Source organism: Elephas maximus, chromosome 12 (genome assembly GCF_024166365.1).
Source record: "Elephas maximus indicus isolate mEleMax1 chromosome 12, mEleMax1 primary haplotype, whole genome shotgun sequence".
Taxonomy (NCBI): Eukaryota; Metazoa; Chordata; class Mammalia; order Proboscidea; family Elephantidae; genus Elephas; species Elephas maximus.
Window position 1 is genome coordinate 18,247,240 of NC_064830.1, and position 24,206 is coordinate 18,271,445.

Here is a 24,206-nt window from a genome sequence, read left to right on the forward strand (position 1 = left end):
AATGATATAAAACCTTCTCTAAATGGTAAAGGTGGCTCAGTATGTCTAGAATGTTTGTGCCAACAATACGGTTCATTCTTAACAGCTGCTTTCCTTCTGGAAGCCCACCATTTTGGTGTGTACTAAGCAGACAGTGCCTATGTGACCACCCCTCAATAAAAACTTGGGGTGCTGAGTCTCTTATAAGCGTCCCTGGTAGACAACATTTCACACGTATTGTCACAACTCACTGCCGGGGGAATTAAATGTGTCCTGTGCGACCTCCCTGGGAGAGCACTCTTAGAAGCGTGTGCCTGGTCTCCTCCAGACTTTACCCCATGCACTTTTTCCCTTTTTGTTGCAGTAAATCTTAGCTGTGAATACAACTATATGCTAAGTCCTGTGAGTGTCCTTCTGATGAATCATCTTATTTGGAGGTGGTCTTGGGGATCCCAACACACAGAGGCCACTGTCTTTAAGATTAGCTGAGGAAACATAGGTATCCAATTAGACCAGGCTCAATCCATCCCTTAGGCAAAAAACAGACAATTGTGTGGCAAGTCTGTAGTAGTCTGTCTAGTAGGAGGTACTGAATGAGAAACCTTCTTGAAAAATTAAGGTGTAGGAACTTTTGTCAAGAGCTGCCAAGGCTAATCAAAATGTGAATGGTTCTAAAGAGGCAACTACCGAGGTCACAGAATGGAATTTTGTTCCACTTCTAATTCTGAGTTAAATATACAGTCATTGTCATCTCTCCATGGTTGCTTCTGAAGAGGATGTGGTAAAGGAGAGAAGACATGAGGTCCAAGAAAGTCAAAGACTGTGCCTCCAAATTAGGAAAAATTTCCTACCTAATTCAGAAAAAGGAAAGCAAGAAGAATTCTTCTAGACAGATGGAGAAAATTATATCCCTGGTCCATGATCTTCCTATGTTCTCTTCTCAGAGTTACAGAGCTAATCTCTTATCAGTACAATACAGGAGTGTCAGTCAGTACATGAACTGAACCGTATCCTTTTACCTGGAGCATTTAACAGCAGGAATTTTAAGACTATACCTCTAATATCAGGGTCTCATTAGTTCCACCCATTTCATCACACAGGATGCAAGAGCTCTGAAGTATTTTATGTAAATTCTAATCTACACACAAATCCGCCAAAGTGGATCATGTTAAGAGTTTATGAATGAGAAAGTGACCTACTAAGTAAGAAGGAGAACTGAAATCTGAGCCTAAGTTTGCCCACCCTCAAGGCTGATGCTCCTTCCACTTCAGCATGTTGCCTCCCATTTGAAGACTTTGCCCTCAGAAGTGTTCCTCTGCTTTCTGAAGCGCAGAAATAGGGTTGGTGTTGAACATGCGGATTTGACTAAACAAGTATCAGAGATTTTTAAAAAGACGTTATTCCCACCTTCCTTCCTCTTTTAAATTTGCTTGTTAGTAGCAAAGGGAAGAAAGAAAGAATACATCCCCTTTGTCCACAGTATTTTCAAGCTTGGTCCTCTGACAATAACAGCAAAAATCTGGCTGGAGAACAGGGTACAGGTCTTCCCAAGAAGATGGCACAGGATGGATGGTGTATATATACAGTGGGGCTAAACCCCATCTAAGACGCTCCCCAGGCTATAGGCCTTTGTTCTAACAGGGGTGCTCCTTCAGTCTTTGAAGAAACCAGAGCTTAAATCTTTGATTCTGCATCCTGACTTCTAGCGTCTCCTATGGCTACAAGTCCATTCGCTGAAGATGTATAAATATGAATATATAAATATCTATACTAAAAAAGCATATGTAAGTATGTACATAGGCATGTGTATGGGGCACGGTTGTGAGGGGAACACATTCAAATTTTAATAAAAATTCAACGCAGAGATGAAGCAGGAATTACTAAAATTTGATTTAGAACAAATATTTATTTCCTTTATATTTTTTAATTGCCACTAATGTAGAACATATAACCGAATCACACTATTTTATTTTACTTTGGTCAATGAACTGACTATAAAATTAAGATACAACACTAAAGGAAAACAAGCACACTTTTTAATAGCCATAAGCAGAGTTAAATATGTTTCTCTATCTTACTTACAATTCCTTTCTCTTTTCTAGGAGAAGAGAAAGTTACGGCAGTATCTCAACCAAAAGGTTATTTGAACAGGACTTTTTTCCAGTGATGAAAAATTAATTTCAAAATTCTTACCATCATGAATTTCGTAAGCCAAACTAGTGATCTTCTGTGTAATTATCATCATTGGGCTGTGACAAAATAAAAAACACATGTTTTAAAAGAAGAAATTTAAAACAATAGTTACGAAATATGAAAAAGAGTTTATTTTGCTTACATGACTACAAAATCCTGAAATTTTTTTTTAAAAAAAGGACCTCTGAGGGATTTCAAAGAAATAACTCTTGAGCTACTGTTTGGGGAAGGTTCAGCAGATAGGGAGTCTGGGCCTTCTCTTTGCTTTAAGAAAAAAAGAAAAAGGCTCTATCCATAAAGTAAGCCACATTAGCCGGCGGCACAGTCCAAGCTCATCATCATGTGCAAAAGCGAGGCCCTGAGGTTAGAAGACCACACAGGGCGTTGGAAAAGGACCCTGATCTCCTAATTTTCACGAATTTTTTTTTTTTACTTCAACATACCATGCTGCCTTTTTCCTCAAGGCTGGGCTTAACAGTGAAATGTAAACTTCCTGGGAAAAGGTTGAAAATTAAAGGCATTTGGGTGAGAAATGTGAGAAGTGGAGAACAAACAGAATTAGGGAAAGAGGGAAGAAGTTTAAAAAAAAAAAAAAAGACAGACTTCCATCTCTCTAGGCTGAGAGCCAGACACCCAGAGGTTAGAGCTGGATGACGGACCACTGGAGGGCTCCACTTGATGAGATGATGTAACACTTATAAATCAAGGCACATTTTAAAGAAAACTTTAAAATCATGTTACAAGTAAGAAAATGGCAATATTTTCCCGTATTTTTAAATCTCTGACGGAATGGATAACTTAGAAAGACAAAAGAACGCATCTACGTGAGAAAACCATCAGGATATATTTTTATCCTTTAACTATTAGTTTAGAGACATTAATATTAAAGAACACTTAACCATAAGTTATTTGTTTAAAATTACAATAAAACCAGGAAAATCGTGTTTTACCTAAAGATAGAATGTGAGCTCTATACCTAGAAGCACTAGACATCTCATTTAATCCTCACTACAGCATGGAACAGGGGCCCTGGTGGTGCAGTGGTTAAGAGGTCAGCTGCTAACCAAAAGGCTGGCAGTTCAAACCCACCAGCGGCTCCTTAGAAACCCTATGGGGCAGTTTTAATGTGTCCTATGGGGTTGCTATGAGGCAGAATTGACTCAACAGAAATGGGTGTGGTTTGGTTTTGGTTATAGCATGCAACATAGCCCTGGTGGCACAGTGGTTAAAGCACTTGGCTGCTAACCAAAAGGTCAGTGGTTCTAACCGACCATACGCTCCGTGGGAAAATGATGTGGCAGTCTGCTTCCGTGAAGATTTACGGCCTTGGAAACCCTATGGGGCAGTACTACTTTGTCCTACAGGGTCGCTATGAACCGCAATCAACTCAGAATCGGCAACAGGTTTATAGTGTGAAACACGCAGAATCATTCCTGCTGTACAGATAAGGAAATGGTTACAGAAACACCCATCACACGGTCAGAGATCGGCAGGTCAGAGGTTTCAAATCCCAATCTGTCTAGTTCTAATCTTGTACTTTTCCACCAATATACAGCGCTCAGAGGATGAGATTTATTAGTTTCAACTGCCACTTTTTGCAAAACTTCAGCATCTTTAAAGATGTAAAGAAGATTTCTCCCACTGTCAGGATATGACATCAAGGGTTTGTTATAAACATTCTCACCAATGGAAATTAGACTCACAGACCTGGGCCTTTGACAATTTATAGCTCATTCTCCTCACCTAACAGACACGATCTCTCAAAACTGTCAGATGATGACTGTTCTTAAACTCAAATTTTTCTTAAGTTCCCTTAAAAGCCAATGATTACATTATACCACTCACTCTCAGGAAATTATTCCTCAGCCAACCTAATCCCCCAGGTTGCTTTGAAGAATACTCAGTTGCCATTTCTGTTTAGCAAGATATCCTTCATGCCTTTGAGGATTATAAACATGCCCTATAATTTCCATTTCCCTGGGAAAAAGAATCATAGTTTTTCTGACCTTGCCTCACAAATTCTAATTCTCTTCCTGGTTTAGCTCTCCAATGAATTATAAAATCCCGTTCAGTTCTAAATTCCAATTCCCATGTCACCTTAAGATGTAACAGAAGTCACTAATAAAATAATTATTAAATTTATTTTATAAACCCAATGACAGATTAACCTGTTATGTTCATACGTAGAAGGGGCTAAAAAATGCAAATATGTGTTTTAATTTTTTTATTGTAAAAATAGATCAACACATTTGCCATTTCAACATTGTTCAGGTATACTACTTAGAGGTATCAATTACATTAGTCATACTGTGCAACCATTACCCATAACTGATGCCGAATTTCCCATCATCATAAATATAAACTCACTGCTTCCCAAACAATGGCTCCCTCGTCCCTCCTCACCCTGGTAACCACTAATAAACTTGGGTCTCTGCACATACGGCTGTAAGTGAAATCATCCTTCTGTCCTTTTGTGATTGACTGATTTCACTCAGCATGTTTTCAAGCTCCACCCATGTTGTAGCATGTATCAGGACTTCATTTCTTTTTACGGCTGAGCAGTATTTCATTGTATGCATGTACATGCTGCTTATCCATTCGTTGATGGACATTTAGGTTTTTGCAACCTTTTGGCTATTGTGAATAGTGCTGCAACGAACACTGGCGTACATGTGTCTGCATCACTGGTTTCAAGTCAAATATGTGCTCTGTGAAGTATGCCCTTATTTTGTCCACTGGTGCCCCTCCACCCCCATGCAATTTCTGTCCTATCATATGCCAAGGATGTAGGCTCTCTGTTAAAAGTGAGCTGGACTAGGAGAATGGGAGGTGTGCAGCTTGCACGGCTGAGTCCAAGAATTACGCTCCCTGGCAGCTATGGAAGGAGCCCTGGTGGTGCAGTGGTTAAAAGCTCAGCTGTGAACCAAAAGGTCGGCAGTTTGAGTCCACCAGCTGCTCCTTGGAAACCCTATGGGCCAGTTCTACTCGGGTCACTATAAATAGGAACAGACTTGACGGCAACGTGTTTGGTTTTTGGCTTAACAGGTACAGAAAGAAGGCAGAGGGCCGATTTGAATGTTCCAGAAGAAAAAAAGGAATAGATCTCATTCAAAAAAATCTCTTATCACATTTCAGTACATTGAGGTTCTTTTAAAATACAAACACTTCCTGAAGGGTTAGGCCTCATTTAACATAAATTTAATCAGGAGACTAGATCAATAACTATCTAAAAACAGGAACTGGATCTCTTTTCAGAAGAAATGAGAATAAATACCCAGGGGTGGGGCCACAGGAGCAGGGATGGCTGGAGGAGGGTTTAGAACAGAACAGGGAGAAGTGATAAGTCAAACGTCATCTACCTTACAGTTTTGCCTAAGACCTTGGTGGCAGCTGTAGGTCTCAGAAAATTATTTTCATATATTAATATATATTTGAGCTAAAATACCAGGACAGATTTAGAAGACCACTGGTTTCAACTTCCTTATCTTGCACAAGACTGAACTGGAAAGGAGAGAGGAAGAACGTGGGGGAAAAAACCTTAATCTATCCAACATTCCTGTCCCATTCCTGTTGCTGTTAAGTCAATTCCGACTCATAGTGAGTGACCCTGTAAGATAGAGTAGAACTGCTCCACAGGGTTTCCAAAGAGCAGCTGGTGGATTCAAACCGCCAACCTTTTGGTTAGCAGCCAAGCTCTTAATCGCTGGGCCACCAGGGAGTGCATATACGCATGTAATTCTTCTCTACCCAGCTTTGGTGTTGTGACCTAGGAGTAGTTTGGAGGTAGTCAGTCCAGGGCTAGTAAGGATTCTCAAGGAACCAGGCTCCTTCGAGCTCCACTATCCATAAGCCCCCTCCAGTATGAAGTCTTCATATTTTAAAATATAAAGAATTTCAGTAGTGGATATGATATAGATAAAAAATATTTTTATGCACTTAATTCTGTAGGCAGAAGTACAAACCAACCTACAATTCTGCTACCAACTCTTCCCACTGAATGGACAATTTGGTTTTGTTCAGTTTGTAGCCATAAGGTATTTCCTCATATACAAGTGGAGCCCTGGTGATATACTGGTTAAAAGCTCAGGCTGCTAACAGAAAGGTTGTCAGTAAAATCCACCATATGTATGAATACATGGCTATATCTAAAGTGAGACAGCAGATATATACTACCAGCGGCACCCTGCTAAGAATGTATAAAGATACAGAATAAAACTGTTCAAAATAAATTCATCAACAGATAATACGAAAAAACACTTACTGAAGTAAAGAAGTGAAACACTCTAGGCTTTGTGAAACAAAAGTAAGGGATGAAAAGGCTAAAACATATACCCATTTTTTTTCTCTACTAAGAGTGAGAGTAGTCGGATTTGGTTCTATCCCAAAACTCAACTGTGGTTAAACATTATTAAAGTATGAGTGCTAAAAAGAAAAATCGTTTTCTTTTTTACCACACTTTAGATGAAGGTTTACAGAGCAAATCAGTTTCTCATTAAACAATTAATACACATATTGTTCTGTGACACTGGTTGCCAAACCCACGATGTGTCAACACTCTCCCTTCTCGACCTTGAGTTCCCGATTACCAGCTTTCCTGTCCCCTCCTGCCTTCTCATCTTTGCCCTGAGCTGGTGTGCCTCTTTAGCCTTGTTTTGTTTATGGGCCTTTCTAATCTCTGGTGAAGGGTGAACCTCAGGAGTAACTTCGGTACTGAGTTAAAAGGGAGTCCGGGTGCCATACTCTCAGGGTTTCTCCAGTCTCTGTCAGACTAGAAAGTCTAGTCTTTTTTTGTGAGTTAGAATTTTGTTCTATATTTTTCTCTAGCTCTAAGACACTTTGTTACAGCAGTCAGTGGTGGTAGCTGGACACTATCTAGTTGTGCTGGATTCAATCTGGTGGAGGCTGTGGTAGTTGTGATCCATTAGTTCTTTGGAGTAATCTTTTCCTTGTGTCTTTGGTTTTCTTCATTCTCCCTTACTTCAGATGGGGTGAGGCCAGTGGAGTATCTTAGATGGCCGCTCACAAGCTTTTTTTGGTTTTTTGTTTAATTTTTATTGTGCTTTAAGTTTACAAATCAAGTCTCTCATTCAAAAATTTATAAACACCTTGCTATACACTCCTAGTTGTTCTCCTCCCAATTGAGACAGCACACTCCTTCCCCTCTACTCTCTATTTTCACATCCATTTGGCCAGCTTCTGACCTTCTCTGCCCTCTGATCTGTTCTCCAGACAGGAGCTGCCCACATAGTCTCATGTGTCTACTTGATCCAAGAAGCTCACTCCTCACCAGTATCATTTTATATCCCATAGTTCAGTCCAAGCCCTGTCTCAAGAGTTGGCTTTGGGAATGGTTCCTGTCTTGGGCTAACAGAAGGTCTGGGGACCATGACCTCTGGGGTCTTTCTAGCCTCAGTCAGACCATTAAGTCTGGTCTTTCTCTGGGAAGTTGAGGTTTTTTTTTTTTATCCTACTGCTCTCCTGCTCCCTCAGGGGTTCTCTGTTGTGTTCCCTGTCAGGGCAGTCATTGGTTGTAGCCAGGCACCATCTAGTTGTTCTGGTCTCAGGCTGATATAGTCTCTGCTTTATGTGGCCCTTTCTGTCTCTTGGCCTCCTGATTACCTTGTGTCTTTGGTGTTCTTCATTCTCCTTTGATCCAGGTGGGTTGAGACCCATTGATGCATCTTAGATGGCCGCTTGCTAGTGTTTAAGACCCCAGGCACCACTCTCCAAAGTGGGATGCAGAATGTTTTCTTAATAGATTTTATTATACCCATTGACCTAGATGTCCCCTGAAACCATGGTCCCTAAACCCCCGCCCCTGCTACCCTGACCTTCAAAGCATTCGGTTTATTCAGGAAACTTCTTTGCTTTTGGTTTAGTCCAGTTGTGCTGACCTCTCCTGTATTGTGTGTTGTCTTTCCCTTCACCTAAAAGGCTCACAAGCTTTTAAGACCCCAGATGCTACTCTCCAAAGTAGGATGTAGAACATTTTCTTTATAAACTATGTTGTGCCAACTGAGCTAGACCATGGTCCTTAGCCCTTAAGCCCAGTAATTTGGTCCCTCACGGAGTTTGGATGTATCTATAAAGATTCCATGACCTTGCCTTGGTCAAGTTGTGTTCACTGTCTTAGTATTGTGAAGTGCCTTACCCTTCACCAAAATTACCACTTATCTATTGTCTAGTGTTTTTCCCTCTCTACCCCACCCCTCCCTAGTAGCCATCAAAAATTGTTTCTTTCTATGTGTAAACCTTTTCATGACTTTTTATAATAGTGGTCTCATACAGTATTTGTACTTTTGTGATTGACTTATTTCACTCAGCATAATGCCCTCCAGATTCATCCATGCTGTGAGATGTTTCACAGATTCATCATTGTTCTTTATTGTTATGCATACCCATGTTTACTGCAGCATTATTCACAGTAGCAAAAAAATATGGAAGCAACCTAAGTGTCCATCAACAGATGAATTGGTAAACAAACTATGGTACATACACACAATGGAATACAATACAACAAATCACTTTCTTGATTGTTCCACTATCTCTGGGAGACACTGGTCTCTAAGAAACTGTTAAACCCAAATGATGTCTGTATGTTAATGCTACAAAGCAACTACAAGCACCTACTAGTAAAAGGTCAATTTGCTACCTAGATACAAGTTACCAAACAACAGAGAGAAACTGTTAATTCTCCACTCAGTCATCTTGTACCATACACCACTCTTTCATTCACATCCTTAGCAGAGTATCATTGGTACGCTTCCATCCACAAACAGCAGGACCCACTGAAACCAAACAAACCCCACTTACCTAATACCAAGGAGTCTCTGGGCGGTACAAACGGTTAACACGCTTGGCTACTAACCAAAAGGCTGGAGGTTCAAGTCCACCCAGAGGCACTTTGGAAGAAAGGCTTGGCAATCTACTTCTGAAAAATCTGCCACTGAAAACCCTCTGGAGCCCAATTCTACTCTGACACACATGGGGTCTCCGTGAGTCAAAACTGACTCTATGGCGACTGATACTAGTACCTAACACCAAATGAATGCACAGTGAGGGACAGTTACAATCATCTCACACACCTCCAACTAACCAGGTGTTGTTACAGTGCTGGAGCCCTGGTGGCACAGTGGTTACGAGCTACGGCTGCTAACCAAAAGGTCGGCAGTTTGAATCCACCAGCTGCTCCTTGGAAACCAATCTACCAGCGGCTCCTTGGAAACCATATGGGGCAGTTCTACTCTGTTCTATAGGGTAGCTATGAGTAGGAATCAACTCCATGGCAACGGGTTATGGTTTTCTTTTTTTGTTACAGGTGCTGAAGATACAGCCATGAACAAGGAACAAAGTCCTTGCTGTCAAGAAACTTTTTTATTGTATTGGAGATGACAATATACAAACAAATATTGTATTTTAGATGTTGCTAAGTGCTGTGCAGAAAAATGAAGCAGGGTAAGGGAGACAGGGAGTGCCAGGATACTGGTAAGAACTGGCCTCATTTGCAAAATGACATTTAAACAGAGAACTTAAGCTAGGGAGTGAACCATGTGGATGTCTAGGGAAAGAATGTTCCAGGCAGAGAGAAAGCAAGTTCAACAGTCGTTAGGTAGAAGTGTGGTTGGCAAGTCTAAGATAGGCTAGGAGGCTAATGTGACTGAAACGAAAGAACAAGGAGGACAGGAACATAAGGTGAAGACAGACGGGTAGCAGGAGGTCAGGTCTAGTAGGTTTTGTTGGGCTCTATGAAGACACTGACTTTAATCTGAGTGAGGTGGGAAACTACTGGAAGGTTTTAGGCAGAGAAGTGACTTGTTTTTAAATGGATATATTCTAGCTGTTGGGTTGGAAAAAGACTGTGGGGTACCAGGGGTGGGAATAAGAAAGCTAGCTATAGACAAGAGGGATGGTGACTTGACCAAGGCAATAGTAATACAGATGGTTAGAAGTAGATTCTAGTTGTGTTTTGAAGGTAAAGACAACAGGCTTTGATAACGGATTAGATGCAGGGCTTGAGGCCTCATACCACCAAGGTTTTTGACTAGAGCAGATAACTAGAAGGATGGAGATGATTGAAAGAGAAAAATGAAGGAGGAAAAGGTTTGGGGGCAGGGAAGGGAAATCAGGAGTTCAATTTTAGGCAGTATTCAGTGTGAAATGCCTATTAGACATCCAAGTTGAGATGTACTGAGTAGGCAGTTGACTATAGGATTCAGAAAATTCAGCTTAAATCCCAGGTATACTACTTATCAACTCTGTAAGAATAGGGAAGGTATTTAATCAGTCTCAATCTCAAACTCAGTTTACTTATTTACACAGTGGGGATAATAACGGTACTATGTGGATTAAATAAAATGTCAATGTGAAAAATACCTTAACCAGTATCTGAGACACAGTGGATGTTTGATAAAAGCTGGTTCTCTTTTCCTCACATTCATGTCTTCATTTAATAAATACTGGAATTGCTACTAAACATAAGATATTGAAGAGATACAATAACTGAGAATTGCTGTTTCTAAAGGAGCTTTCTCTCAAGAGTAGTAAACAGGTATGTGAATAATTATATTTAAAAAGTGTTAAGTGCCAAATGGATAGTCAAAGAAATGTGTAGAAAGACGAATGATTACTTCAAACTGAGAGAAGTAAGGAAAAACATCTCAAATGAAAGGGTTGTTTATGATTGGGGAGGTTTGGAAATGCAAGTATGGTTGGGAAGGACAAGCAGAGAGAATCACAGGAGCAAAAGTACAAAGATACGAACGCAGTTACATAGGATGGCAGCACTTGATGACTGAAGAGAAAGAATAGGGGAGATATGGCTGAAAAGCTAGAGAGTGGACATACCACAGAGCACTTCGAAGACCAGGAGAGAGGACCAATTTTTTAGAGTATTAAGAAAGCACTGCACATTTTTAATATCATTATACCACACTGCTTTGTGAACATACATAAAGCCAGGGGAAAAGGCTTGGGTAGGCTAAAGAGCAGACAAACTACACTATAACAGATCCATGTTTGTTTACCTTGAATTACATTAGTAGTTGCCTAGAGAGAATGGTTCACCTAACCAAAAGTAGGTCAGGGTGTTGGAGGCATTCCCACAGAATGAAATAGGATAAACAGAACACCAGTGTGTAGACAGCAGTTGAGTAATTTACACCAACCCTATTTACAACAGAGTGGGCACAATGTGAGAGAAGGATTATGAAGAGCAGTAAGGGGCCTTCTATGACTCATTTCATAGAGTACAAAAAGATGTCTAAAATTAGACTAGACTTCAAGGAGACATTCTAAAGAAGAGTGATGAAAATGACAATCACATCTGTAGCTTTCAGACCAACTGGTCTATCATTTCTTATACACAAAAGGTCAGTCACCTTCAAAAGAACCCAGCTCAGCCTCTATGCACCTGGCAAAATGCATAGCACGTGCATACGTGTTGTGCGTTAGCTGAATGGACACACAAGAGTAACTAGTAATAAAATATTTACTAAGAATCTGATACTATACTAGTTCTAAAAACATATTCTTGTATTTATCTACGGTTTGATGGAAAATTCTTTCACTGATACCTTTTTTTGGTGGATAAATGAAGCTATCCTTTAGGCACTATAAACGTCAATATATTTCAATCAGAATTCGTTACCTGCCTGCCCCAAAAAAGTGTTCTTGTTCCATCTAAGGAGCCCTGGTGGTGCAGTAATTAAAACACTCAGCTGCTAACCGAAAGGTCATTGGTTCGAACCCATCAACAGCTCCACCGGAGAAAGATGCAGCACTCTGCTTCTGTAAAGATTTGCCCTGTGGGACAATTCTACTTTGTTAGGAACTGACTCAACACCAAGAGGTTTGGTTTTTTGTTGTTGTTTTTTTTTTTTTTTTTTTGGCTGCTTCCAACTAAAATTTATTTCTCTCTATAGGGTCGCTATGAGTCGGAATCAACTCGACAGCACTGAGTTTGTTTTTTTTTTTCTATGAGGCCAGAACTTAACTTTCGTTTTTATTTCCAAATGTCCCAATTGTCCCAATACCATTTACTAAATAACTGAGTCAGCCTCTCCCCAGTGACTTATTATCTCACTATTTTTATTCTGCCACCACCTGTCTGTCAGCTTGTTGTACTGTGGTGGCTTGTGTGTCGCTACCAATGATCTCGAAGATAGCGCAGGATAGGGCAACATTTCATTCCGTTGTATGTGAGAGTGCCATGAGTTGGAGCTGACTCAACAGCAACTAATAACAATATTGTTTTTCTGTGTATTTATTTCTCAGAGACCTATGGGTCTATATCTAGGTCCTCTATCCTAATTTCCTTGATTGGTTTATTCCTATGTCAGTCCCATGATATTTATTGGCTGCTACTTTACAGACAGTATGTTTTCATATCGAATTCACTACTCTCAAGCATTTATTCTTCTAGATAAACTTTTCAATCAATTTTATCTATTTCCCCCCAAACTCTCAACTTGAATTGCATTATACTTACAGATTACCTTGAAGGAAATTAACCTTATTATAATATTGAATTTTACTATTTGAATAAACAGTATGTTTCTCCAGTTAGTTTTCCATTACGTTCTATAGTGAAGTTTTTGTAGTTTTCTACACAGACGTCCAGTACATTTCTTTTTACATGCACTCCCAAACGCAATTCCTAGTTTTTATTACTTTTTGAGATTAGGGTTTTTTTTTTCTATTTTACTTTCTAATTAGTTAAACTGGCATGTAGGAACACTAAGTTTTTTTTTTTTCTTTTATATTTCTTGGGGGGCCATGAAAGCCAACACTTTCAGTTCAACTTTTCTGCAAATAGGAGCTTCTGTTAAAAGTCGAGTCCTTCTTACCTAACCAACATTTTAAATGTATCTTGAACCTAACTGAACAATTTTTATATATATGGAATACCAGTTTTCCCGCACTTTATGCAAGTAAAATGACCCCGTATCAAAGAAGATCTCACACTGATCGCTTCTAAGAGGCTGGGTTCCACGTGTTATGTTTTCTATCTTTAGAGCAATGGGGCAGCTCAGCACAAAGGACAGTCACTTTATTCAACTCTACTTTCTTCAGCCACCCAACATTTTGAATAGCTACTACATTTACCCTAATTAGTCAAGTTAGAATCTTTTCCACTTACGTATTACAACACCCCCAAGAGTTTCAAATGCCTGAACACTTCATTAAGAGAAAAGCCTACCTTTACATGGCTGTTGGCTCTCCTGCGCCCATTACAAAACAAAACAAAAGGAATTCTTTAGCTTAAGTCTGCCATGTTGGTCTTCTTTAGCTAAGCCAACTCTATGTCCAATCTTTATCAGTTTATGGATTATGGTTGTGGGGTTAAGGACCTAGTTTTACCCTACATAAGACGGCCTTTGTCCTTAAGCTTGGGAAAAATAACCCTTGGAGTATCTGCAGTGCCTCGATCTGGGACTTCCACGCCACACCTGAGAATCTGTGCTGTGAATGCGGGCTGGCCAGATCAGAAAAGACTCTCCTGGGACGCCAATGTTAACCTGCCTCAGGAGGCATGATTTAGCTCATCACGTAGGACTGGCCTCTCAAATCACTGAACACTAAGGCTCAGAGAGTTTCCTGGTTAACAAGAACATCTGCTCTCAGGAGGGTAGGTCCCTTGGGACATGGAATCTTTGTGTTGGGAACCCTCCTAGACCTCACCCTATGTGTCTCTTCGTTTGTATCCTTTCTGGCTATAATTAAATCTGTAGTCGTAAGTATGGTGTACTCTCCATGAATCCTGTGAATTACCATGAATCCTGTGAATTACTGAACCCAAAAGGGTCAGTAGCAGCCAGCAGGTCAGAAAGGGTAACATGTGGACCCCCAAGCTTGCAGCCGGCATCCTGAAGGGGCAGTGGGAAACCAGCCCTGAATTTGTATTCAGCAGATCGGAAGGCTGGGGTATCCTATGGAATCCCCAAGCTTATAGCTGGCATCTGCCTATTTGGTAGTCTGAAGGACAGTGAGTGTCCTTTTAACCTATCAGCTTTGACGTAGCTCCAGGTGTCTACAGTCAGAGAGTGTCACAGGGGCAACTAGATGACGAGGAGGATGGAGAAATGGGAATATCAGGAATGGATCACTTCCATCCACATTTCAGAGGCTGGATTCATGCTGATCCATACTGAGAAATGGTCAAATGTTTTCTCATAACTGACAAAAATTATACTTTAAATTTGGGAGCTTTATAACTAGGTTGTCAGGTTCTTGACAGTGCTGTTATTTTTCCTTTACATACTTAAACATTTAAAATTAAATTTAAATATTTAAATTAAAATTAAGAAAATACTTAAAATAACGTCACATAAAGCTGTTTCTGAACATGCATTTTGCTTTTAATGTAAACTGGCCTTTAGTTTGTGGAGCTGTGAAACTAGTCTTTTCTCACAGAACGAGAACACAATTGATGCACAGGCATGGTCTCTCTCTGCTCACTAAGTGCCCAATCAACTTAATGAAGAAGAGTCCAAAGGCTGTGATGGGGGTGGAGCCACAAGAAAGGAGGAGCCTGGTTCCCCAAGTGACTGTGTGCAGCAGAGGATCCCCCCGCAAGTGGACTGGAATGAGAAATAAATCTGCGTTATGTTAAGCTACTGAAATTATGTTGCGGTGATTGTTGTTGGTTTAATTGCAGTTAGCCTGTTCCTAACTAACAGAGAGAGAGATGTTAGGTAAAGGGCTTAAGAGTCACAAGAGTTTGGGATAGCAGATGAGGAAAATGAAAAAAGGAAATGACTAAGATAAAACAGAAGGAGGGGTTGTGAGGTCCAGCAAACACTGGGTTACACAAATGTGTACCAGCACCAATCCATTAAGGTGGTATAATAAATTCTACTTGGATGAGTCGAAATCGACTGAATGGCAATGCGTTATGGGTTTTATCATCAAACTACTTTCTTAAATCTGGTGGTTTAAAAAAAACCAGCACGATAATTTTTTAATGAAACATTATGTGGAAAGTCAAAATGTAAATCAGAGAAACACAGAGCAGACACAGTTGAAGCAAGATTGAAGAACCCCAAGTCTCACCTGCTTAGTTCCTCTGGCACCTGCCTGAAGAATTCTAGGACTCCAAAAGTCAGTTTGAAAATTATGATTTTACAGTATTATTAATGTTTAGTTGCTAACATTAACATTTTTGTTATCAACATTCATAAATTAGTCAAGAGTGACCTTTTTGTTTCTATGTATTTCATATTAAATGCTTAATTTATTACATTGTAATTATTCGAACACGAATTATCTCTCAGTACAGCTTTGCCCACATTCCTCAGGTTTTTCTACATAGTGCTGCTGCTATTTTTCTCACTGTATTTTTCACTTTCATCTTTGTTGTTGTTAGGTGCCATCGAGTCAGCTCTGACTCATAGCGACCCTATGGACAACAGAATAAAACACTGCCTGGTCCTGAGCCATCCTTACAATCGTTGTTATGCTTGAGCTCATTGTTGCAGCCACTGTGTCAATCCACCTCATTGATGGTCTTCCTCTTTTCCACTGACCCTATACTCTGCCAAGCATGATGTCCTTCTCCAGGGACTGATCCCTCCTGACAACATGTCCAAAGCAGGTAAGATGCGGTCTCACCATCCTTGCTTCTAAGGAGCGTACTAGTTGTACTTCTTCTAGGACAGATTTGTTCGTTCTTTTGGCAGTCCATGGTATATTCAATATTCTTCACCAACACCACAATTCAAAGGCGTCAATTCTTCTTCAGTCTTCCTTATTCATTGTCCAGCTTTCACGTGCATATGATGCGATTGAAAATACCATGGCTTGGGTCAGGCGCACCTTAGTCTTCAAGGTGACATCTTTGTTCTTCAACACTTTAAAGAGGTCCTTTGCAGCAGATTTACCCAATGCAATGCGTCTTTTGATTTCTTGACTGCTGCTTCCACGGCTGTTGATTGTGGATCCAAGTAAAATGAAATCCTTGACAACTTCAATCTTTTCTCCGTTTATCATGATGTTGCTCATTGCAATATCATGATAAACGATGACTTTCATCTTTACTAAAGTTATTATTATTGATTTAATACGTACATTTATTTAAAAAAAAATTTTTTTTTTAATATGTGCTAAGCATTAAAGATACGGTGATGAATTAGACTAATATGGTCGTTATTCTAAGATTAAATTTTCTAAATGATTGTGGTTCTTTTAAACTTACACAACTGACCTCTGATTTCATACACCATGATCGCACTATGTGGCCTGGACTACTTCAAACTTACTAATATGTTCATGGCAGCCCAATGTATCTACTGATTCTGCTTATTAGCTTATTTTCTTCAAGAATACCTATTACTCATGAACCTGATCACCAGCATCCACTCTTCCTTTCTGTATTCTAGGGGTATTTCTCAAGTCTACCCTATATGTTACCAATTTAATTAACTAGTTTTTGTGATTTAATCTGTGATTTTTTTGTTTTTGTTTTGCAATGCAATCTCCTTTCATGCAAGCCTTTTTCTCTTCTAAATCTGTTAGGTAAAATAAAATCTACTCTAATCTCATTAGGGATAAAAAAAATTTCATCTTCTAAAGTCCCTGTTTCATAGGAGTGATTCTTCTCTGAGCTCATAAAACTTTGGTCCATTTCTGTGGTTGAACTTTTTTTTAAATTTACTTATCCTCAGATTGGATTCACTAGCCATTATTTATTCTGTCCAGATTACTCAAGGCTGGCTTAAAAGCAGTTCTTAATAGGGAAAGCTATCCAGGCGCGACACAAAGAATAGAGGTTTACCTTCAACTTCCCTAGCTGGTACTGAGGCTACCAGGTGTCCCTTTAGAAAGATGGTGAGCAATTAGTTCATAAGGGCTTGTGTTGCTTATATCTTATACAAGGCATTTAATCAGTTCTGTTTTAGGACAAAGAGACCCATCCAGCACCAGGGAGGAAATAAATCTTTTCCAAAGGAACTAAAGCCAGAAGTTATTTATACTACTCATATCAATATTGATGTAAGAATGTAAAACATTTCACAGAAGTGAAATGCACAAAAGTAAAATACATGCTGAAATGTTTTCTCTAGCACACTGAGACTGACAAAGCCAGTCCAGGACCTTCGATGCACAGAAGGCCCTACGGGGTGCTAAGAAGCAAAAACAAGTTATCAGAGCTTATGTAGAAACTGGTGAATGACTGCGCCTAAAGGGGTCAGGAGAACAAATAATGGGCAGCAAGAATGCAGACTCAAGGGAGGGAGGGAGGGGCTGATTTTTAATAGTTATAAATGATTGCAGAAATTCCTGTCAGAATTAGAAAATGCTTTTAATATCAGCATGTGATAGAAAAATTTAATTGCTAGATATTTAGAAATTTTATATAAGTACATTTAAAAGGATGGGCTATTTTTTGTGACTTGTATAGCACTACAAAAGACCACTTTATAAGAAGAAAAATTCTAAATTTATAAATGAATAGTCAACGAAAATGTTTAGTAACAGTTTTCATTTTAACAATTAAATGCAACCATATTTCATCCTTTAATCACCATGTTGGCATAAATAAAACAGGTTACTGAATCAAAGTTTTAACTTACCCCGAAAAATCAGCAGAATATTGTCCATAATCAAAGATATAGACTCTAGTAATTTGGCAAACTGTGAGGTATCCCAAAGCAAACACAAAACAATATCTGGAAAACAATAATCAGCGAGATTAGTGGAAATTAATACACAATTCATTTAGTTGAAGAGTACATGTTAAAGTAACTTATTATCTATATAATATAGTTCGGAAATTAAATATTACTAGATCTACTCCACAATTAACTTTCTTTAATAAATTATAAAAACTCTTTACTAGCATCTGCTTCAGTTGAGCTGAATTTTATGCCACCTTCAATGCTAAACGCATTTAATTACTGCCTTTATTCACTATATCTCAGTCGCACAACACTAAACAGTTTTCCTGAAAAAGGGGAAATAGAAACAGCTGGTATGGCTTTTCACCCTTTTGCTATTCTTTCTGCCTAGAATATGAATCTGATGGCTGTTGCAGGAAAAGTCTTAGAACTAAGAGGTAACGAGCCATCAGGTTAAGGACGGGAAAGCAGAACAAGGGAAGAAACACGGTTCTTCAATGACATTGCTAAGCTGCTACACTGGCTGTGGACTACCTAACTCCATAAAGAATCCTGGGTGGTGATTTGTCTTTGTTTTTCTTTTTCTGTAATCTGCAACTGAATGCATACCTAACTAACACAAATGCCCATCAAATTTTTGTTGTTATTTTCTATTTTGAGTTAGACTACAAGGAAGGGAGATGCCCCCATTATGTAATGGCAACCTTCAATTTTTTGAGTTCATACATCAGGAGAGGAAAACAGACAGACAAGCCAGTATGTGCCCTATATCATCGTAAGTGCTATGGTCAATGAGTTTCATTGAATGTTGTCAAATGGAATAATATACATGCAAGTAAAATCTACACAGACCTAATCTAGATTTAGGTAATGGCCCTATCACTTTTTATTATTTTTACCTGTGTGATCTTTAAGAATTACTTAACTTCTGATCCCAGTTCTCTAACTTACAAACTGTAGACATCACCTATCCTCATAAGATGTTCATCAGGATTAACAGAGATAATGTATGTCAGATGCCCTGTATATTGCTTGAAACACAGTGGATGTGCAGTAGCCGTTATGATGAAATATTGTGGCAGACACAGATGATTGTCTCCTCTGTATCTACTGCCTTCTTCCTTGTTAAAAAACCTCAATCTTGTTTAGTTGTCCAGCTATTCCGGAAGGTGATTCTATTCCCAGCTAAGGGATATATAATGATTATTCTAAATCAATCACTGTGATCTCATCCTCCTTGCAACTCACTGGTTTATGTCAATGAAACATGACAGAGAGCTTCTGGAAAGGCTTTTCTCATTCATACAGTGTCACAAATGCTATTCTTGCGTCAGTCAGGGCAGCAGCCATCTTGATTTATAAGAAGAGCTGGCCTGAAAACAAAGTGACCACGCAGGAAGTGGAAAGTTAATGAGAACTTGGGTTTTTGATGCCCTCATCAGGACTGAGCTGCTGAATTAACCAACATTAGTTGCCTTGCCTCATGACTTCTTGGTTTGAGCAGTAACAATTTCTATGCTGTCTACACCATTAAATCACTATGAGTTGGAGTTTCTGCTGTTTGCAGCCTTAAGCATCCTGATAGAATTGTTATTAAATATAAAAATTAAATCAAGAGCATCTGAAGAGTTCCAGAATAGAACATTTTTTTACTCATTAAAATATAAAAGTTGAATCACTGCCTCATTTCAAAAAGTAAAATCACATCTAAAATACCTATTCATTTAGGTATTAGATACAGATTAGAAATTGTTCAGTGAAAAATGAAGTGCCCAGGGACTATAGGAATTAATGAACTATAAAGGAGAACTAAAAAAGTATTCTTCCTAGACAAGAAGGAAAACAGGTAACATCACCAAAAGGATCAAAATCCTGATGGGAATAAAGATAAATGGGTATTTGTTTTAATGTGCTGAAATCAAATTAAATTGTTCACTCTCCAAGCTTCTCCAGATTAGATAGCTTTGGTTGTAGCCCAACTTGAAGATAGGCCTGCATGTCTGAATACTAACTTAGCTTTATATCCTTATTTTGCCTTCCCCTTCTGACTGTATTTTCCATGACACTGTTTATTAATATACTTCGTTTTATAGTATTTTATAGTCTTAAGTTGTTTCAAAAATTACAGAAATTCAAAGACTACAGATTAGTCAAAAAACCGTGAAAGAAAAGAATAAAGACAGAGGACTTACACCACCTGATTTCAAGACGAAGTATAATGCGTTATACTGAAGTATAATGCTTCACTGATCAAGACCGTGGTACTAGCATATGGTTAGACACATTAGGCACATATTAGCCAATAAGCAAGGTAAGCATGTGCTAAGGACATCAACACAACAGGGGTACCAGTTGTCTACACAAAGATCATAGATGCCAAGCAGACGGGACACAAAGTCGAATGCCGCAGTAGAATGGAACTGGCAGGGCACTAAATGAAACTGATACCAGCTTCAGCGCATGAGAATGTCTCGGCTGGAAATAAAGTTCAAGCAGGGTCATGAAGGCGTCCACATGCAAGGTTGTTTAAGATATGAGGCCCCTACCACTTCAACACCTTCGTTGACTTTTGTCTCCTATGGTCCCCTTCGGTGTAACTGAAACTCCTTATCTTGGTAGGTCTCTTGGGAGTATACTATTTCTTTCTAATAAACAAGAGGTGGGGGTGGGCTAGTAGAGTCTAACTCTTGCTACATTCACCCAATATGCAACTGGATCCAATGTGAGCAGTTACTGGGAAAGGATGGATTATATTAATAGACAGCAGGTATGTGATCCGTTTTGAGAGAACCGTCTTGTATATCCACGTCAGTTGATCCAACAACTCCCGCCAGGAGAGCCAGCGATGCTCTTGGCATGATACAAACACAAGGGTATGTTCTTGCATACATCCTGGTAAACAACAAATGGGAATCCCAGTCCCAGATGACACGCAAATGCAAGGGAACTTGAACAAGTTGACCACTGCAATGAATTCAATCAAGTACTTTTTAACTGTATACCATTTACAGAGTTATGTCCTAAGTTCTATAAACAATAATATTTATAAATTTAACTTTAAAATATGTTTGGCATACACACAGACACAATCTAGCACACATTTAATAAAATACGAACAAGGGTAATAATTTACTATAACACCAACACAGCAAACATCCAAAAAATATACTAGAAATATGAACATTTATCTAACACAAAAAGCTTTAACTTATGTATCAAGTCAGTTTCATTTTTATCAGCTGTTGTGCGGGACACCGTCCTTGGTATTACTCTTTATATGCTAATAAATGAGGTAATAGGCATATTAAGAGAACACAAAATTCATTATTTATTGTGCAAAGTAAGTTCCTGTTTTGCAACAAGTGTTTCTAAATTTGTCTTCCATAAAAGCAACAAAGGGAGTTTATCAGAACACTACATTTATATTTTATCCGAATATTTACATGTAAGGAAACTGAGTAATTCCTCGAAGAAATAAATTAATATTCAGATAATAAAAATTATACAAATGTATTTTATTTTCCATTTCCATTCACACTGACTTTCTTTTAAGAAACCGAGTGATACTGTTACGACTTGCAAAACAAACTTGCTCATCGAGAAGCGGTGCTATTATTACGTTAATTAGGTACGTATCTCTAAATATGGGAGTTGAACAATCTTGCTCATCGAGCGGTGCTATTATTACGTTAATTAGGTACATATCTCTAAATATGCGAGTTGAACAATTGCACAATTTACATTTTGTAAATTTTGTATACGATAACAACTATATTTTCTTTTTCGTTCAGACCGATTGGGTATAACCTCACATTTAGTTCTTTTTTGTTGACTACATAAGAACACCCCAGTGGCACTACAATCACATGACCCGTGACTGTCTGGTCCTGTCTTGCATAAAGCAAACCAAAACACATCTTCAAACTGAGCACACCCTTGTGTTTGTACTATGCTCTCTGAGATCTCTCTCGCCCTGTCGGGTATCAGCAGTGGTCCACTGAACAGTGAAGACGCAGAGTCAAAGGGCGAAAAGTGAGTGCGCAAGTTTTTAAGTATTATCTCAAGAAGAAAAACACTTCCGGGGATTTACAAAGGACCCACCAACAAACATCCTACGACAAATGAATGAAATTATTTCCAACTACCTTATAAGTACTATTTCTTTTGACTATCTCAACTTGATGAACAAAATTACACGCTCCAAATCAAATCTTTTTTACTAATTTTCAGATATAAATAAATTTTTATGTTAATGTCTAGATTTGAATGTAAATTTTACTTGATAAATTTTCTTTTATGACATCTTTTCATTTGTTCATTTATAGTTGTAACATTTATTATGAAACAAGCACTGAAACTGAAGTACGAGCCGCTTAAGTAAAAATTGGTGAAAGTCACCTTTTCACTGTGGGAGATCAACAGAATTTTACACTGACTGTTGAAACAACTAAGTTCGCGAGCTCGTTTTCTTAGCTGTAGATATGTGGAACGTTCTTTCTGTGAAAATGTAATATATAGTAAAAATCTTAGTACTCCACATCTACTAAAAATTTTATAATCCAGTTCATCTCAGTCTGCTAAAATGGGATATGCTAACTTTTGTGTTCAACCACTGATATTGTAGCCACATTTAAAAAGAATTTACATCATGGATAGGTAGGACACACACACACACACACACATATGTGTATATACACACACACATATAATTCACACATCCCATTCAAATGCATGAGTAAGCAGAGGAGGGGGCACCACAGATTACCAGCGCTTAGGGCCCTCACATGCCTTAATGTGGCCCTGAGACACACAGATCAATGAATTAAAAAAAAAAAAAAAAAAAAAGGGGTCCAGAAATAAAGTCACACATAAATATGGTCGATTTATTTTTGACAAAAAAGATGAGGCAACTCAATTGGGAAAAAGGCAGTCTATAGAATAAACAGTGCTGGGACGAATGGCTACGCATTCAGGGAAAAAAAAAAAAATGAACTGAACCCCTACCTCATAACACACACAAAAATTAATCTAAAATGGATCATTGACCTAAACACAAAAACTAAAACTAGTTTTTAGTTTTCCAGATGTTTTCTTCTTCTAGAATAAAAGAGAAAAAATATTAGTAACACTGAGGTAGGCAAAGGTTTCTTAGAAAGGATACAAAAAAAGCTCTAAAGTATAAAATCAAAAACCTGACAAACTGATTAAATTGAAATTTAGAAGTTCTACTCTTAAAAAGACACCGCTATGAAAATTAAAAGGCAAGTCACAGACTAGGAGAAAATATTCATAATTCAGAAATATGACGAAAGTTACATCTAGAATATAGAAAGAATATAAATAAAACAATAAAAATAATAAAATTTCAATTAAAAATAGAAAATTTGAGTAGACACATCCCAGAAGAAGATACACGATTAGCCAATAAGCACATGAAAAGATGCTTGCTATCATTAGTCCTCAGAGAAGCCCCACATTCCAGTGAGGTGGCAATGCACACCCACCCCAATGACCAGAATTTAGAGGACTGGTAAGCAGCAAGTGCCCAGGAGACTATAAAGCAACCGGTAACTGGTGACACGCTCTCAGCAAGTTCTAGGACCCGAAGTCCCATCATGTCAACACGTAAAGACACCTGGCTACATCCACCATACCAGACACAGATGGCGACCCTGATACATGAAGTCACACAATTCTCTTATCGCTGTTTTTCTTACAGATGACAGAAGTGAACTAAACCACTCAGCTATTATTCAACTACTTTAAAAATACAATATCTGCTCCCACACCTAGCTCAGTAACATAGATGAAATCATTCAATTAACTGTTCTTTACAAAAAAATTTCCAAGGTTGACTCAAATACTCAAATAAAATTAGTTTTGGCTGTCAGAATTAAGATTATTTTATCTTTCAAAATGCCAAAGCCTATCATAGTTTACATCAAGATTTAAAATTTCTGAATTCTAGTTCAAAACATCACTTGCTTGTTGTTGTCGTTAGGTGCCGTCGAGTCAGTTCTGACTCAGAGCGACCCTATGGACAACAGAATAAAACACTGCCCGGTCCTGAGCCATCCTTACAATCGTTGTTGTGCTTGAGCTCATTGTTGCAGCCACTGTGTCAATCCACCTCGTTGAGGGTCTTCCTCTTTTCTGCTGACCCTGTACTCTGCCAAGCATGATGTCCTTCTCCAGGGACTGATCCCTCCTGACAACATGTCCAAAATATGTAAAACACAGTCTCGCCATCCTTGCCTCTAAGGAGCATACCGGCTGTACTTCTTCTAAGACAGATTTGTTCGTTCTTTTATTCCTCACCAACACCACAATTCAAAGGCGTCACTTCTTCTCTGGTCTTCCTTAGTCATTGTCCAGCTTTCACATGCATATATGTGATTGAAAATACCATGGCTTGGGTCA

The 24,206-nt window shown here is 38.7% G+C and overlaps 1 protein-coding gene across 2 annotated transcripts in view; it reads right to left on the reverse strand.

The window, feature by feature from the left end:
- MBOAT2 (membrane bound O-acyltransferase domain containing 2) overlaps window positions 1-24,206 on the reverse strand; it is a 216,344-nt gene that overhangs the window by 50,507 nt on the left and 141,631 nt on the right. For both annotated transcript variants that reach the window (XM_049904678.1, XM_049904677.1), the window contains exons 4-5: window positions 17,742-17,837; window positions 2,173-2,228 (exon numbers count right to left, since the gene is read on the reverse strand). In XM_049904678.1, coding sequence (XP_049760635.1) covers window positions 2,173-2,228; window positions 17,742-17,837 — 152 coding nt within the window. The remainder of the gene's footprint in view (window positions 1-2,172; window positions 2,229-17,741; window positions 17,838-24,206) is intronic.